We start from the raw sequence: 19,465 nt of genomic DNA, 5'->3' as shown, positions 1-19,465 counted from the left end.
AGTTAAAAATCTCCTGAAAGTTGACAGAATATCACAGGCCGGACCTGCAGAACGGTGGAATGTAAGGTATGCATCCTTTAATAGACAAACAATAACAGTGGTGGCAAGAATACCTCGAAACTATAATAACACTTTATAGTCGAAGTAAGGACCAAGTAAAAATAAAGTTGTATATTTTAATGACGCATGTTTACATTTTAATCCTTAACTCGCTCAAATAGGTGAAGAGTCGTGGTGTATGTTGTGAAACCAAAAAGCGGCCACCCCTACTCTGACCGTGCGGATGGTTTCTCCCACCGTAGCGGCGTCTGTCCTGCGCAGCGTTGACTGCAAATCAATGAAGCCAGTCACACAAACGGGGTTGGGCAATCGAAGTTGGGACAATTCACGGAGGTTTCTGTTGCCGGATAGTCGTCGACAATAATGATATGTACATAGCTAATATGTATACAGGCGATTTTTTGTGCCCTTTAGTGGAATGAGGTGGAGCTTCGGCAGGAACTAGTTTTCTACTTCTACGAATATAGTTTGATGTGTTTCGTTGGGAATTAGTAGCCTGACTCAAAACCAACCGTCCCCATTCGAACTGAGGATGATTTTTGCTAATACTGGGAACCCACTGAGGACTCCGTATCGCAAACAGGTAAATACGACACTATTTAACTGTTATTTTCATCTCTACAAGGCTGAATTCACACACATACACAACATAAATAAACTTACCCAACGTTCTAGCCGACGCTTAAAACAGAAAGGAAACTTACCGTGGTTGGTTTGTGTTGTCTCTGAAATGCCAGTTTGTGTGTGTGTGTGTGTGTGTGTGTGTGTGTGTGTGTGTGTGTGTGTGTGTGTGTGATCCAGATTGGTGAGATAATTTAAATACCTGCTGCTTGGGCTGTGGTCCAGATCGGTCAGAGCTGGAGAGAGGCAGGCCTGTGACTGGAGTTGATGCTTAATGTTCTGACTGTACAGGCCCACAGGAAAAAGACTTTAGAATAACTCCAATCACTTAACATTTTGCATCTGAAATAAAGTAGCCTGCAATAATAGCCTACTATTGTTTGAAATGCTCATATGTCTTGCTTGTTTGCACATTTTTCTAATCTTTTGATGATCATGCCAGCTCTTAACTGCAATACCATTTAAAGTATTAATTCCATCAAATATAATAACAGAATCAGTCTGTGTGTAGCCTATAGGATTTTCTATATTGTTGGCATATATGCATATGCATGACTTATTGTCCACTGATGCGTTCCATTTGTCCCAGATCCATATAGATTGTACAAACTCCCTTCAGCTAAAAGGTTTCAATAAGCATATTTACTCATCCAGGCTCATGCTGTTATTCTGAGGCGAGAGCTCCATGGGCGAGGCCTGTTACTGGAAGCCCTGTGTATTTCCAGCTCGGATATGACAGGCTCTGCTGGTCTGGAGGTGGCTGATAAGATGCCGCCCTCTCCCCATCACAGCCAGGCCTGCATTTGTGTAGTCAGGCAGATGTTTGAAAACAAAATTCACATGTAGTCACACAGAAAAAGAAAATGTTGTCACTTGAGAGGCCAGACGCTGGAAAAGTTCAGGATTCTACTGAAGGCACGTTATAAATCATCACTAGTGTGTGTATGAAATGATTATCGATTCTTTTGAGTCATTCTTCTATGTTCTTATGTGTTTGATTCCAGCTACAAATGCATTATTGTACCTTTTCTAGATCTGAAAGCTCACATCTCTAGCCTCACCTTTTGTCATTTTTTATATACCTTCCTGATGGTTGTAGATACTCCAGTTTTGCTTCAGTAAAGAGACATCTGTGATGAAATTGTGATGTGTGATGTCATGCAGGGAATAGTTGGATGTGGGGGGTCTTGTGCATTATTCAGCTTGTATTAATATTCAGAATCCCTTTGATTAATGAAACATGTCTTTAGTTGGAATTCATGATGAAGAAGCTATATTTTTAGGTGTAAAAAGTAAGTTGTGTTTTCTGTGTTCTAAGAAAACCACAGAAAAAAAACATAGCGACTGAGTGGTATAGTCCGCTTCTTAATCGATCTTCAGTGCCAACTTAGTACTATGATGAATGATGTAAGCCACACCACAAATAACATTTTGAGTCTGGAATACTTCACTTTTTGAGCAAAATTGTGCTGTGTTCATTATAATTCCTGTTTGATTGTAATTCATGCTGTCATTAATGAAATATGTGATCCACTCTTGCACTTAGCCACACAATGATCCAAGACTGTGTATTTATTTTAGTTAATGTCACAGTGTTTCCAAATGAGAACGGTTAATGATAACAACAGTGGCATGTATTATAAAACTTTCTAAAATTTGCTGGAGAGAAAAGCTATCCATTTCAATTTATTTTATTTTCCAACTAGTCCTTCAAATGACGCAATTTGTTTTGTGCCGCACAATGACTGACACTAAATTCATAATCTCATTTTTGTGGTACATTTAATGCCAGAGGGAGCAGTTAGAGGATGGTAGAAAAGGAAGAACAGTATGCATGTGAGGCAGTCCAACAGTCAGTCACAAAAGGAAGATCCTCTAGGCTAAAGTCCAGACTTGGGTTGCTCAATCCTGTCACCACTTCATGCTTGGGATTCCATTAGCTTCCTCTCAGCTTGTGATTCCTCTGAGAGAGGGGGTTGGGGGAGATAATCAGTGTCAGATACTAGAGGAGAAGACAAATCCTTGAAGAGGAAAGCTGTCTGCTGTCCAGGACATCTGTATCTTTTGTAGACATAAAACTCAAGTTGTTGGAGAAATAGAAATGCTCTTCCAGTGAAGGCTGATTTTACAGAACATACTAATAATGATCCAGGCTCCTAATTAATCAAAGTGTTAGGTTAAAAGGACTGGTGTTGAAGAAGGAATTATTTTTATGATGACCTGCGAAAAGCATATTCTACACTCGGAGACAGTGTGGTATCAGTGTGACACTAATGACAGAGCTATGGGCCCCAGTGGACCCTGACTGTGCTGACTGAAGGATGTGATGAGATCCCACTGCAGACATGAATTACTGTCCTGCACTGCTCTGTCAAACATTAATCCTCAAACTGGACAGTCACTCACATGACATGTTTCCAGACAGATCATCTTTATTTCCACACATACGTGACTAGGACCTCACATCAGGCCTCGTTCACACTGTTTGCGCAGAAATGTTTATCACTCTGTCAGTTTATTCTCATGGCTTTTATCAGCATTATTTTAACAGCGCATATCTTAAAGGATTTTTTAAGTGGGTTTGGCTGTTGTGATGTGAAACTTGCTGTACAGATAATTGTGATTAACATAGTGATCTATGCTGCTAACGTAATGCCACCACTCTGTAAGCTTAATAATAGTTCAAGTAGTCATAACAAAAGAAGAATGCTGTTCATCAAAGAGGCCAATCAGATGGTAGAAAATGATGTGGAAATACAGGTACATACAGGTTAACTGAGGTGACAGGATAGGAATACTTATCCATAGTGACTGCATTAGCTACAGCAAATTTGTGTGACTGTGATTTTGATGCTTTAAGAATTAAATCGAGCCAAAATCACACAGTTACCTCACATTAATCAGTCACTGAAGCAATAATCCAACAATCTTTTGCCGCATATCCACTACGTTGAACCGGCTCGACTCGGCTTGACTCGGGTACCAGATACTGTTCCTAGATACCGTTTCCATTACAGGATACTACCAACTTTAGAGTACTTGGACATCATAGCGATGCTGCACGTAACTTCTGTGGTATCTACTCAGAGTATTGCTGATAAACTCACTCGTTGCGTGTTGCCCTGTCAAGCTCATACTGAATTCTTTCATTGGCCACCAAGGACAGAAATGTCTGAACCTCCTCAACCGACCACGATGTTTTTTGCAGGCTGCCATCATGGATTAGCCTACTGATATATTTACTGTAAACTTCCAAATCTGTTTTTTTAAATGGCGTGTCGTGCATTGATGATGCAATAACACAAAGACAACTCTGATGAATCAGTGGTCTGTTTTGTTTACATGTGACATTTTATTATCTCTTCACCCATTTTGGAACCTTGGCCGAGCAAAGCATGAGAAAAGTAGTACCAGGTACCAGATTCCAGGTGCTTTTAAGTATCGGAAACGGGCCTTCCTAATCCGAATGACGAATGACATGGAACAACAAATGACCACTAAAATTTGGCGTAACAACTGCTTCCTTGTCATTCGGAATAGTGTAAATGGAATGACAGCTATAATGGGAATGACAGATGACTTTGAATAACCAAAAACAACGTGTCGGTTTACTGGCTGGCTGGCTTCTTGTAAATATAGTGAACAGAATATGGAAGTAAGAGCATTTACCCCTGAAGTTAGCTGTTGGTGTAGCCCTGGTCAAAGAATGGATAATACACTGTCATTCTACCAAATGACAGTATCATTCTATGGGATATTGGTGACATTTCCTTTAGGGACGTAGACAGAGATTATAACAAGGAGAAAACACTGTCATTCTAATGAATTACAGTGTCATTCCACCCAGTATTAGTGTCATTCCATTTGTCAAGGGAGATGGTGGTCATAGGAATGGATAATACATTGTCATTCTACAGAATGACAGAGTCATTACATGGGATATTGGCGTCATTTCCTTTAGAGAGGGAGATAGAGATTATAACAAGGACAAAACACTGTCATTCTTATGAATTACAGTGTCATTCAACTGAGTATAAGTGTCATTCCATTTCTCAAGGGAGCAGCTGTTATGCCAAATCTTACGCCAAATTTTAGTGGTCATTCGTTATTCCGTGTCATTCGTCATTCGGATTAGGAAGGCCCATTGGAACCGAAAAAAGGCCAAGTCGAGTTGAGCCAGTACCACATACTTGAAACGCGACATTTGTGCTCTGTGATGTAAAATGACTGTTTTTGTGAAAGGAGTTTGGTGGCTGTGAAAAGGTGGCTATAGCAAGGTCTTCACAATCAGAAAGGGCAGAGAGTAATATAAAGGAGTGAAAATATAACCTAGCACATGTACTTTTAAATCAATAGGGATTTTTAGATGTGGGTGAAGGGCTGGTCTGTAATTTCTGCATTATTTTTTCCTAAACCACCATACCTTAGCATAGTAGAAATAACAGCTGTAATGCTTATATAGGCTTATGTAACAAAACTGTAGAGTGTATTGAGAAGGGACCCCTGTTAACTGTCTGTACCCTTTTTATAAACAGAAATATATGCACAGTACAACAAATAATTACCTACAGCTTACTCTTATTGCAATATTACCGACACGGTAACAATGATGGTGAATGAGCAATGATTAGAACACTGGATTAAAAGTGTTTTATGTTAGATTAGTGTTTGTAAAATTATATCTATCTTAATACCTGGCTTTGTTGAACTCATATTTCTAATTGGTCATTCACTACATTTTGTTATTTTTATGTATAGTAATTTGCTGCTATGAACAACAAACCATTGCTATGGCCATATACAAGTCCAACTGTGGAATCTAACAGACTACAAAGCAGAAAGCAATAAAATAATTTTCAAATCAATCAACTTATTTTATATCAATATGTATTGTCACATCACCAATTTCTTAAGTATAGCCATGTAATAAGTAAAATAATGTGGAAAAAACACCCTGAATCACTTTCAAGGTTTATTTCACCATATTAATAATCTTTCTGTATTATATGTGTTGCCTTTATGTAAATGTTATTATTTAGTAATAAACTTGATGATATATCTATATTTGTATATGTAAACTCTATAGTAACCAAGGTGTTCATTATACACGGTAACATTAAAATGCTATATGTACTGTATATATTTAAAGATCGAGACACTTTCTTAATAAGACCGAAACAGGTTAAATGGTAATATAATCATCTAGAAACATTACTTAGCCTATATGCTGATGTTTTGCTATATCTGTTATGTGTGAAATTAAGAAACTGTTTGCCCTCACCTGTCCATTTCTACTTTCTGCCTCAAAAAATCTGCTGTTGCAGGTTCACATATTTGCAATAAAAAAAAAAACTTAAAGTCATGCTGATCCTGCGGATTTTGATCTTAGATTTTAAGTCTTTTGCCCCTAAATCTCTGCTCTTGAATTCACCTGCTTCATTTCCCTGTCCACCCCAGCCACCTGTTGCCACATCGTCACACCCCATGGCTCCGCCCAGTCCCAGCACCAACAGCAGCACCACCAACAACAGCAGCAGCAGCAGCACTGCAGGCTGGGATCAGCTCAGCAAAACAAACCTCTACATCCGAGGCTTGTCCCCTTCAACCACAGACCATGATCTGGTCAAGCTCTGTCAGCCGTGAGTACAACACTTCCCCTGTTCATTAACAGCTATTGATCAGACTTTGAGGGTTAAACCTACACAGTTTCATGTCTAGTGTGGGTCATTTTTTTAACACGACATTGGAAAAAGTATAAAACGGGTGATAAAAAGTAACAAGTAAGGTATTAAATTATATGTACTTTTACACCACAGTTATTTTCATGGAGGGTCATAAAATTGCATGTTCCCCCTGTGTCTGTGTGGGTTCTCTCTGGGTATTGTGGCTTCCTCCCATCATCCAAAGACATGCACTGATAGGTTAATTGGTCAATCTAAATGGCCCATAGATTTGAGTGTGACAGTGAATGGCTGTATATGTCACCCCTCTGATGAAATGGCAACACATCAAGGGTGTACCCACCTTCGCCCATAGGTAACAAGGATAGGATGAATGGATGGATGATAAAATTCACACAGTTGTGTTTATTATGTATAACTGTAGCTACAACTGGAGATGTATGTTACCAGTATTGGTATAATTAACACATAAAATACCTTTATTTCTTTAGAATGGCAGTCTAGACAGTTTCCACAACAGACTGTTATGGTAAATGATGCACAGATGTTACTAATTACGGTGACAAAAGCTTTGTTCCATTAAAGGAAATAACTCAGGTGAGCCAGCATGCAATTGCAGAGATCCTGAAACTGATGCACCTAAATGGAATGCAGCCATTTCGCTGGCATCACTTACTCTTAATGAGTGTTTTTTCAGTTGGGTTACTCATCAAGTGTGAGAACAGCCCATTGCAAACTAAATTAAAGAATGAAATGAAAACTAGCCTTTAAGACAACACGTGGACTGAGAATATGAGCTACTTGACAGCATGTGAGATGTATCTGCAGAGTTTTTATGCATCGTGTGTGGACAGAGGACAGATACTGTCAGTACTGGACTCATCCACAGCCTTCATTGTGGAATGAATGCTTTATATTTGCCAAGCAGAGAGACCACCCCGGTGCCTCTGAGATTTTATTTGCTTTTCTTTCTGAGGCCCCGTCTTCACAATGTGATACTGACTTTGCAACACAAAGACTTCCGTATCATTCTTTTACTATTTATAGAATGTATTGCAAAGTGAGTATGGCCTCAGCAGTGTCTGAATTATAAGATTTAGACAGATGCAGAAGAACAAGATGAATCATAATTTTCTTTGAACAGTTTTTTTTTTTTTTGTTAACAAAACTTTTATCACACCAATGCTACTGCCACACAATTAAGACATACTTTTTAAGTTGCTTTGGCTAACAATATATTTTACAACTATATACAGTGTGTACTGATGTACTCTAAACATGTTGTATGCAGTGACTTCCTATTTTTGCTTACAAACTCTGTGATCACCCCCTTTTTTAGCTATATAACCATATTAGTGATGATACCGTACAAGCACATTTGCGCTTGCCATGCAATTCACTGTTAGAATCCAGATGAAGGAGGCTGTAAGGTCATGATCCTTCACCCAGTTGAGCATTTAGCCTAATCCCTGGCTGAAATATCCTCCTGCTTGACCACATGGTACATCATGGCCTTTATCACTGTCAGTATAGATGTATTTGGACTGAATGTCTGTACAGTAACACGTAAAAGAAAAAGAAAGATGTCAAAAGACATAAAGTTACCAAAAGACATACAGTCTACCAGTTTTAAGATAAATCAATGTATAATTAAATGACTGTATGCCATAACTTTAAGTATAGAAGGCCTCTGATATAAAGACATGAATGGCAAGCAAGTGACCAAAATTGTTTGTCGTGGTTCTGTGTAATGTTTGATAGAGTGGTTTTGTTTGCCTAAAGAAAAAGGGACTGTTTCACTTTATACACACTTGGTGGGGATTTTCAGCACCAAATGAAAACCGCTTCCTGTTTCTCATGTTTTTACAATGATGTCATAGATTCTTGCTCAACCCGCCCTCTTTGTGTGTTTTATAACTGGTACTGTCTGGTGCATAATCCAGCTAACAATACCTCGACTTTCTGTTCCTGCCCTATAGGTATGGCAAAATTGTATCCACAAAGGCCATTATGGACAAGACTACAAACAAATGTAAAGGTGTGTGTTGTTGTTTTTTCCTCTTTGCAATGCTACTCCACTGTCTCTCTCTGTCTGGTAAAATTTTGTATCAACAAATGCCTTGAGGGATAGACAACACCTCAGTATGAGAGAGAATTTCACTTCAACACTTTTCCAACATTGGCAGACACCCAGTAGGTGAACCTCATCCAAACTTCGAGTCATTCAACAGCTATGCAGCTGTATCAGAAGTGCCAAGCAAGTCAGGAAACACACAACCACTTGTGTTATTTCAAACCTCAGCCCTTGTCTGTTAGTGTGTCATTGGTAGGGGTAATTCATGAATATTATCAAGAACTAGTAGTAACCAAGAGCACTCACATGTAAATTTTAGCACCTATGGCAGCTGCAGAGAGTGCCAGTGACTATAGGATTACCCTCTCTGTACCTCTCAGGACAAAGAACTGTCCTGGACCGTGAATGTCATGCCGGTATCTGCACTCTAAGCACTTTTCTACCTCTCGTCACACACAGACTCACACTAAAGCACAATGAAATACACATTGTGCATTGTGCTGCTGGCTATATATTAATATGGTCTTAATTATGCTGCTTGTCTTCTCAGGATATGGCTTTGTTGACTTCGACAGCCCTGCAGCAGCTCAGAAAGCTGTGTCTGCCCTGAAGACGACTGGTGTCCAAGCTCAGATGGCAAAGGTGAGGATTCATTACAGTCTAATCCTGATATCACATCCATACAATGCACCCACTAACTCTGTTTCTCCGCCATCTGGCTGGTCAGGCAACTTAACCTAATCCTTTTGGTGTTAAATAACAGGACAGTATTCTTTGACTGCAGGGTTTCTGCTGTCCAATGCATAGTCAGTCAGTGCTGTAGACTGCTGAGCGTATCTTCAATCCCTGAGCTGAATTACAAAGACAGCATTTGATTTCTTTAAAAAAAAAAATTTAAGAATCTAATTTCTTTTTTTTTTTTTTTTTTTTAAGATTTTACAAAAATTGTGTTTCCTTGCAGTTTGGTCCATCACACGAGCTCTTTGTGGAGTCATGATTTGTACACATCTCTTGTGATTATATGTGTTTAAGGGGGAAAAGCATAAAAACTATAAAGATATGCTAAGATGGAATGATGATATATTAAGCTGAATTTACTATGGTTTCCCTATTTGTGTCAATCAGTTTTGCCTGTGAGGATGAGGCCTTTTTAATGGTTCAGATGTTGTTGGAAAAAGGTAGTAAATACACAACTGGAAATATGTGTTCTTGTGTATAGAATTTATTGTTATAAAAAGTGGCAGTATACGACAGAGTGTCATATAGGATATATATATATATTATATACACGAATACTCAAAGTTGAACTGTGTGGGGATAAAAAGCGACTATATTGATGTGAAGACCCCTTCTTGTTACCAGTGCTCTAATGTTAATATTAGATGTGATGATGTGACATCTTTGGAAAAAGAAAATAAAAAAATGCAAGACATATATATATATATATGTGTGTGTGTGTGTGTGTGTATATATATGTGTATATATAGATAGATAGATAGATAGATAGATAGATAGATAGATAGATAGATAGATAGATAGATAGATAGATAGAGGGTGGGGAAGCAAAATTTACAATATTTTGAGGCAGGGATTGAAAGACAGTGTATGACCAATTAGTTTAGTGAAAGTCAGGAGAATTTATTTGCCACAAGAAAATTTACATAATAGAAAATGTTTTTATTCTATGTGTCCTCCTTCTTTCTCAATAAATGCCCTTCACACGCTTCCTGAAAACTTGCGCGAGTGTCCCTCAAATATTCGGGTGACAACTTCTCCCATTCTTCTTTAATAGTATCTTCCAGACTTTCTCGTAATAGGTTGTTGCTCATAGTCATTCTCTTCTTTACATTATAAACAGTCTTTATGGACACTCCAACTATTTTTTGAAATCTCCTTTGGTGTGACGAGTGCATTCAGCAAATCACACACTCTTTGACGTTTGCTTTCTGATTACTCCTATGGGCCAAAGTTTCTGAAAAAGGTATGGATAATAGTGTTAGGTATGATTATGACATCAATATATGTTTGGTTTCAAAACAATTGACGTAGTGTCTGCTGAGAAAAAAACAACTAAATGTTCATTGTAAATTTTGCTTCCCCACCCTGTAGATAGATAGATATAGTTATAGTTATAAAGCTGATATTAGAGCAATAATTAGTAGTTATCATAATTACAGTGGAGACGTTATGTGGTTTTTTTTGTTTGCAGAGTCTTTAGTTATCTTCTTTTTTCTTCTTTCTATAGTGAAGACAGCTTTACTGAGCCTTCTCTTTTAAATGTATGTGCTGAAATATACATGTATGGTTTATAACACTTTCATTGAACACATTCAATAGGGTGGATGGGGTGAGTGAGCAAAGGTGTAGAGAAATGGCTCACCTCATACATAAATAAGCAGCATAAGCAAGTGCTAGCTCTGAATCAGATCAAACTGTAATATTTCCTATACATACTGTATATATTTGATGGTTTCCAAAGCTTTTCTGTCAGCTGGCTGCATCCATCCAGGGTTAGAAAGGTTTCATACGAGAATAGTGCTGATAGTCAAACTATGGGCGTAGTGACTCAAGTTGCAGTGTGCTGACAGCAGGATTACATAGTAGAAAAGGTATCCGAAGTGGTGGTATGCATCTAAACTTGTTGAGAAGCAGAGACTAATCCTTTTGTCCCCTCCACCGGTAATGCATTTAGTATTTCCATCTGACTCTGGAAATTTCTCATTGTAAATAAATATCTTTTAGTCTCAAGTTTTCACAGTGTTGCATTGATGGCTTTTCTTTTTTTTTTTTTTTTTTTTAAGTTGTATTATATTATAGAATTCTGTCTGCTTTTTTGATAAAGTGACTTTGACTATGGCTGTGTTATTTGTACATCTGAACTTGGTGACATTAAAAAAGGAAGTAAATAATTGTGTGTTGTTATGGCAACAGGAACAAGTTGGGGAAATTCGTTCCCACATAGCACTAAGAAAGAACCCTTGGCCTTGTTTCCACGTCTGGGGATCTGTAGAGTGTCTTGACATGCCTCTGTGCACCTATTTTACTTTTTTAATTAAAATAGAGCAGCTTTGAGGGGCATGGCCAAGTTTAATCTTTGCATTGTGGAAGGTGAATGCCGTTATTAACTGTGAGCCCTTCAGTCAGCTTCATTATTCTCGCAATTGCTGAAGCTTGTTCACCCTTAATGGACTTTCTGACAAAGGTCCATGTACTTTTATTAAGCTGCATAGTTTACATTTATATAAAAGCAGCAACGTTTGCTATTCTTTCTTGAGATCAGAAATTCGCAGTGCAATCTGTTGATCAGCAGGATAAATCTGGGTGGGGGGAAGTGAAAGAGCAGCACTTGCCCTTCTCTCATTACATCCGTCATACCACCCTTGAGGAAGAGTAATGCTTTAATACCCAGTGCGAGTTGCTTAGTGGTCAAAACAGATTCAGGCTTATCAGACCCAATGTGAAAATAATAGTGAAAAGAAAAGAACACTTTAGCATTGAAATGGTCCATAACGGTCAACAAAAACCATCTATATTGAGTGTTTTGCAACCTAAAAGCTTTTGGAAACACAAAAGGGCAAAGAGCACATTATTTTGTGCAAGACTGGAATGTTTTTACAGTATCGCATTCTTCCTGTCTCTAACAAGTCAAAGGTAAAACACCCCTCTGTTAAATGTACTTCACTTCCTCAGCTTCTCACCAACAAGCTTGCACTAGTCACAGTTAATGGCTAACTAGATGTGAAGTGGCCCCATTCAATGCAAGAAAACATTACTTCCTTGTCGTATTTCTGTCCAATTAGTCCCTCAAGAGCAGAGCTGCTGGTTGGCTTATTGTATCAATAAAACATATGGTCATTCTTACCTTACCTTCATCCTCTCATTGAATAAATCACCAGGTTTCTCTTAGAATTTTAACCATGTGACAATAAAGATCAGGCTGATTATAGGAGTTACATTTCAGTGATACAGCTTTACCACCAAACGCCTAAAGCAAAGGAGCGTAGGTGTGTTTGTGTTTACAGTTGAGTTATTAGACCCATCCCTCACTCCATTAAGCTAAACATACCCTATAGGTTTTGTTGCAGAGCAGATTGGGGCTTGTTCATTCTCCTCTAACAGGGAAATGTTGATTCTTCTGTCAGTGTATTACTTTTAGTAATCCAATCTGTCCCTGTAGCTGAGTCTGAGTGTGACACAACGCTTATAAATATTAATGTTGAGCACGCCGTTCCCCAGGGACTCGTGGCTCTGTCTTGTGTTTCCGCTGATGCTATTAAAAAGCAGAAATAAATCAGCTGATATGAACCATAGGCAGTTATGATCTGTGTGCATATTTGTATTTATTACTTTTCACATTTAGCCTTTATTTCCTAAAATCCCCAAAAGAGACAGAGAAGAAGAAGCAGGGATAAATAGAGTCATGATAAGGCTGGGATCCATTTTAAGCATACCTAATGTTTATCCACCTCTCTAGGAATCAATTATATCGAACAACAAGAAAACACTGGGATTCCTCCTCTTTTATTCTCTCTCTTTTAGCAATATTTCTTTTTTCCCATACAGCAACAAGAACAAGACCCAACGAACTTGTACATCTCCAATTTGCCCTTATCTATGGACGAGCAGGAGTTGGAGAACATGCTGAAGCACTTCGGCCAGGTCATATCCACACGCATCTTAAGGGATTCCAGTGGAGCAAGCAGAGGCGTAGGCTTTGCCAGGTCAGAGACTTTTTCATTCATTGTCATTGGAATTCTAGATTTGTACAACAGCGGTTTCTACCGTCATCTCACTTACGCATATGATGAATGAATGAATGATTTTTGTCATGTTGTGTCGTGTGTCATGGTGTGTCATGCGATTGTAATTTGCCAGATTCTGTCATGGTCAAAACATCACTTTGCAGAAATACAAGGGTCGTTTTAAGACACTTGTTGACTTCTTATCATAAAAACTCCCTGAAGTCATTTTATTTCTATTAAATTGATGCCTGGAAAACAATACATATATTGTCAATAACATGGGATCTAGGATGTTTTCATGTAGGTACAAACAGAATCCATTTAAGTATAGTGGTAAAGCAGGTTATGTTAGTCATACTGGACTGTAATACCTGACAGGCAAGGCCTAGGTCATAATTACCTGAACTCTATTATAAAGTGACATAGGAGTTTTGATGGTAGGTGTGCCATAAAAGTCTGTAGGGCCCATTTTGACAACTGCGCAACTTGATTCCACAAATACACCCACACCTGAGCTTGAAGACTTAGAATTTTTTTTTGAATCACTCTTTTCTGCCACGTAGAGAGGAAACAGTTCTTGAAAAGCACCTTTTTACCCTTGTCACTGCATCCATGAACTGATGTAGCTCTGTATTTTCTGTAACTTCAGGATGGAGTCAACTGAAAAATGTGACGCAGTTATTTCTCACCTTCAATGGAAGTTTATCAAGACCCCCGCAGGCGTACCAGGTGAGGACACACCTGTAATTACTGAAATGTAAAATTATCTAGTTATTCTCAAGGATATTTTATAATAAAGGCAATGTGCTTAGTGTTACAAAGACTTCAGGCAGTGTATTCATACTGCATCTATTAGGAGTATGTGAGTCTGTATAGGTTCTTTTACACTTCTGAATTTACATGAGCTGATCAAAATCCTACTAACCAACTGTTAACTTTGCACCTTAAATATTTGTGAGAATGCGTCCCTTATCAGACTTCAACTAAGCTTTTAAAGTCACTTTTTTCAGTGTTTTGTAACTCGGGGGGGGAATTTTTCCTCCAAACAGAACAGTTTCTTCTCAGGGTTCATGCATCAACTTCCTGCTTTATGCTTTTTCACATTTCTTCTTTTCAGATTATTGCATTTCTTCGGATTTAACCGGTCCACAAATTGTCATTAAAGTAGTTTTCCATCTGTATTGTCCAATTTCTGTTGCGCTGACATGTTCTGTATCTAGTAAATTAGCCCCAAAAAACGACACCCCCACAGCTATATTTCATAGATGGATAAAGGCTCTTATGGAGGAATAGAGTAATCATTTGGTGCTAAATATAACACTTTGGACTCCTTCTTCCACAGAATGTTCTTCCAATAGCATCTGGCATTTATTGCATAGCACATGGCATTTATTAAACCATTTACATACATATACAGCCACGGTTTCCTCCTCTGCAACTTGTACACTGTTGTTGTTTAGTTCTCCCCTGATGAGTGGACTCACAAACACTGACCTGTCACAGCAGACAGAGGCCTTTTGTCTCCAAGACGTCACCCTGGTATTGATCTGACCCCTTTCACTGTTACATGCCTTGCGTGTGGTGTGGGCTTTGTTGGGTGACCACTCCAGGGTAACAGTGGTGTTGAATCCTCTCCGTTTGTACACCATCTGTCTGACAGTGGACTGTTTGAGTCTAAACTCTATAGAAATTGTTTTGTATTACTTCCAGTATGTTTCTTCTAAGGTATTTGATATTTGTGTTCTACAGTTAAGGTTTGGTGTTCCAGACAGCCATCTGATTATCATTCCACTGATGGAAATACTTAACTTACATCCCCTTAAAAATGAACTGATAATCTTATAAGTTCACATTCTTTTTCCACATATTGAAGAATTATACTGATAGATAAATGAATGAAGTTTTGTTTCATTTGTTTAATTCCTTTATGTTGTCTTAGCACTTGTGCACTGATCTGATCACTGTGTTTCAAGTTCTATTTATGGAGAAAAAGAGAAAATTCTAAAGGGTCCACAGACTTTGAAGCACACAATGTATAGTCAGTCTAAAGTAGCAGAACACAGACAAAGAAAAAGAGAGAGCTGTCTTCTGGGCCTCCGCTCCCACTCTAAGCTTTTAACTTGGATATTAGACTGAAATCGTCTGTGCTTGGCTTTGACTCCTTTAGGAAGGGGAGGGATTACAGCTCCACAGCTGCCAAATTAGATGTCTGCCTCTCCACGCTGACTAGGTGAATGTACAATCCTAGGCTTTAGGGTAGTGATTGACTCTAGACCAAGCGTGACAGACAGCACTGTCTGAGTGACTTTTGATCATTCTTTTCCATTTTTCTCTTCAGCACCCTCTGAACCCTTGCTCTGCAAGTTTGCAGATGGCGGACAGAAAAAAAGACAAAGTCAAAATAAATTTGCCCAGAATGGTCGACCTTGGGCGAGGGATGGTGACACCAGACTGGTACGTGCCCAGGACTGGATCAGTCCACAACTAATGAAGAAAATTCTCAAAAGAATTAGCAATTTAGAAAAGCATTATTGTTGTGTGTAGCTGAAATGTCAATTATAAGACTAGTTTCCAAACATTATTCAAAGTTTGTTCCATTCATTATTAAGTGTATTCAGGATTTTGTGTTGCAGTAGTCTGTGTTTTTTCATTTTTACTCAGCCTGTGTCTTCTTTCCAGGCTGGAATGACACTCACATACGACCCCAGTGCAGCAGCTCTGCAAAATGGGTGAGCTACAAAAATGAATGTAATTTCAGCATCGTGGTTAATACATTTCACTGTACTTTGCTGACTTTGTTTTTATCTTAAAAATCTTGTGTTGACAGATTTTTCCCACCAGCTTACAGTATTACAAACAGGATGATTGCTCAAACATCCATATCTCCTTATATGTCTCCAGTTTCAACATACCAGGTCTGATACCATCTCTCTCTGTAGCTTTGATATTCTAACAAAGAATACATTAAGTTTAACATTCTATTTATTTTCAGTGCTCCGTGTACTTTCTATTAATGTAGTGTTTATGTTCATGATGTTCCAGGTGCAGAACCCGTCCTGGATGCCTCATCAGCCCTACATTATGCAGCATCCAGTAAGAGCAAAATTCATCTTCCTTTAATCAATATTTTTAACATCACTGCCCCTTTGTTTTTGCAATTTCATAATATTTTGCACTGTGGTTGTAGCAGAATTGAAACATTTTTCTCAAAACAGACAAGCACAATATGGGTAGCGCTGTAGTTACACATAAGGTGACTTTGATCCTGGAGAATTCACAGTACTAAAGAGTCTGTATAAGGATGTTTAAATGAGAGGCTGTACACATAGAGCTGTGTATTGCTGACAGATGCCGTTTATTCGGAACAGATTGGTTTGAACAGACAAGAACAGAACCTTTTTTTTTTTTTTTTTTTTTTTTCTGCTCTGAAATCGAGCCAGCATAGATGAAAAAACAGATGCATCAGACCAGCCAGTACTCATTTTCACCTGCTGCGGGCATAAAATGTGAAGTTTGAGATCACTCAGTTTCTCTTTGCATGAAATCGAAATCCAGGCCCACAGATACATTTTCAGTTTTCTGATAGTCTGCATAACTCCTGTGACACTCAGGTCAGCTTTAGTCACTTCGTTTTTAAGTATATTTTAGTTTTACAGAGCAATAATTCTTTGTATATGTTCCAGATGCACACAGTTATCTCACCTCTTCTGACTTGCCTTCCAGGGAACAGTGATATCACCCTCTATGGACCCGTCTATGTCACTGCAGCCTACTTCTATGATGACCCCCCTCACTCAGCAGATGAGTCACCTCTCTCTAGGCAGTGCAGGAACGGTGAGAAAACACTGCATAGGAGCGGAAATGTGTTCACACTTTATACATCATCTTTATGTCGTATGACTCCATCTTATCTTCATTGTGCAGTTTATGGCGGCCAACACAGCTATGCAAGGACCCTTTATCCCCCAGTATGCACAGATGCAGACTCCAGCTGTTTCTGTAGAGGTAAGAGCAATGGACATCAGTGTAGCCTCATTGCAAAGTATAACTTCATCTCATTGCTGGCAAAAGATGGTAATTATTCTTTCCTTTCTACCCCTTGGGTTGAGAATCAAGGAAAATAACATAAACATTGTATATACATTATGTATACATAGATCATAAGGGTACATTCCTACCAAATCAGCCAATCCCTTCCTCCATCTACCCATCATTTCCATACACCCACTTACACTTCTGCTCTTCCACCCACCTCATCAGGTCTAACTGTCGGTTATTTACATTATGTGTAAAAGGGAAAAGAGGAATAAAGACAAAATAATAATGATACATATACATACACATTCATATACAATACTGTGCAAAGGTCATATGCCACTTCTATGTATGTTGCTTTTGCAGGGTTGAAATGAACATACATATTTATTTCTCGTCCTCTTTCTTCAGATACAACAAGAAAATACAGGAAATATGGCCACAGCCTTAAAAGACACGCAAAAAACCTGAAATAAATGGGTTCTAAAAGTTAAAGTTACTATTTAGTGTGACCCCTGACTGCATGACAAGAAGCAGCACAAACAATTAGATACATCCGACATGTGTTGAATCAAAAGATTAATGTCATAAAGCTCATATTGTCTAAAGAAACGGGTTAAAAACATGTTAAGTGAGGTCACTCTAAATCAGTGATTCCCAACCTTTTTTGGCTCGTGACCCCATTTTAACATCACAAACTTCTGGCAAGCCCAGACATTCAAAACGGAGACTTTTTTTTTTTTTTGCTAAAACTGATTTGTTTTTGATCATGTAATAGTTTGCTATACTATATTGCAAATAAACGTCAATTGTAGGCGACATTTAAGCTATATAATGTATATTATTATGGACAGAAGAGGAAAAGCCAGGTGTAGATTACTGCACAAAGTGAGAATTTTATTTTCCTTGGTCAGGATATGTACAGTCAGTCCAGCTTGTATTTATAAGGCTGACAATTAATACTGAACAAACAAAAACTCAAACTATGAATTATGAAAGAGCTGCATCTTAAACCGACCACAATGAACATTTGACAGATAAACAGTACCACAGTGCTTCAGTTTCAGCTTCAGAGTTTGTCATGTCTTTTATGGATTGATTGTCTCTCTCAACTCACCATATATTTTTAATTAGTAAGTTTTTATTTTTATCAATTACTAGAAATTTCAGGTGACCTCATTTGAATTCCAGGTAACCCCACATAGGGTCCCGACCCCAAGGTTGAAAAACATTGCTCTAAATACTACCTCTGTTGTTCATAGAAGCTGTAAATTTTTAGTACTGTACATACTTCCCATATATACAGATTGGATCTGACTACAGAGACTGAGAAATGCATATGTGTGGTCATTATGACTTTACTAAACCAACAAACCTAATGTTGGACTAGGACTTACCTATGTACGTATATTAATACGTAGGTAATACATGCTATGAATAGCTATAAACAAATATCCCACATGTTAAACATAAAAAAGGGGGATAGCCAGTAATCTTGGTACAAAGAACACCAACATCAGAAATCATGTGTGACTTATATATGACAGATAAATTTCATTCTTTTCTTTTCTTTTCTCTCTTCCAGGAAAATGGGGCACAGTCAGTGGATTCCTCCGGCAATCATTCTCCATATGCCTACCAACAAACCAAGTAGTGCTGGAGGTAACATTGGACAAAAGCTACAACAATCATGTCTCCACACGCAGTGGATGCAAAGGAGCGTTTACTGTTTTGCACAGGTTCTGCAACAGTTGTTTAAATAAGACATTGTTTTTTGGTATCATTTTCAGACAGAGTATCTGAGTTCATTTGAATTCTATATAAAACTTTTGGAAAAGTTTTATTTTCATACAAGAAAACGTTTATTTTTTACCAAAGCTCATCACAGGATACAAGGAAGAATCATGTTACTTAGTTGTTCAAGGTGCATAATGGTAAATATGTCTCTTTTTTTTCTTTCTTTTTTTTTTCTTTTGTTTTCTTTTTTTTATTTGAAGATTTATTCAGCCCCGGCATTTTGAAAATGGTGTTTTGTGCTTGCTGTGTGAGTGTTGCTATGGTGAAGTGTTAAGTGTACATATATATATATATATATATATATATTTTTTTTTTTTTTTTTTTTTGTAAAGTGATTTCTCATAGTGCTCTAGATTGATCAAGCTGTCTGATTAAGATTTGCCTTAATAGAAATAGTTTTCATACCATGTTGTACAGACCACCACAGAGACTGGCAAAAAAGAAAACCATGTACA

General features: G+C 38.0%; 1 protein-coding gene across 1 annotated transcript; it reads left to right on the top strand.

Annotated features, from left to right (window-relative positions):
* The first annotated feature begins 354 nt into the window (after positions 1 to 354).
* Positions 355 to 19,063, top strand: rbms1b (RNA binding motif, single stranded interacting protein 1b). Its single transcript, XM_030124728.1, has 13 exons — positions 355 to 643; positions 6,139 to 6,320; positions 8,342 to 8,400; positions 8,987 to 9,078; positions 13,000 to 13,157; positions 13,828 to 13,907; positions 15,517 to 15,632; positions 15,858 to 15,907; positions 16,006 to 16,093; positions 16,221 to 16,271; positions 16,902 to 17,012; positions 17,103 to 17,183; positions 18,799 to 19,063. Exons 1-13 carry the CDS (start codon positions 593 to 595, stop codon positions 18,865 to 18,867), a joined length of 1,188 nt encoding a protein of 395 aa, XP_029980588.1. The 5' UTR covers positions 355 to 592; the 3' UTR covers positions 18,868 to 19,063.
* The last annotated feature ends 402 nt before the right edge of the window (positions 19,064 to 19,465 follow it).

The sequence above is a fragment of the Sphaeramia orbicularis genome, chromosome 21, assembly GCF_902148855.1.
Source record: "Sphaeramia orbicularis chromosome 21, fSphaOr1.1, whole genome shotgun sequence".
Lineage (NCBI taxonomy): Eukaryota > Metazoa > Chordata > Actinopteri > Kurtiformes > Apogonidae > Sphaeramia > Sphaeramia orbicularis.
The sequence above is the reverse complement of the archived record's forward strand: the minus strand, read 5'-3'. Positions and strand labels throughout refer to the sequence as shown.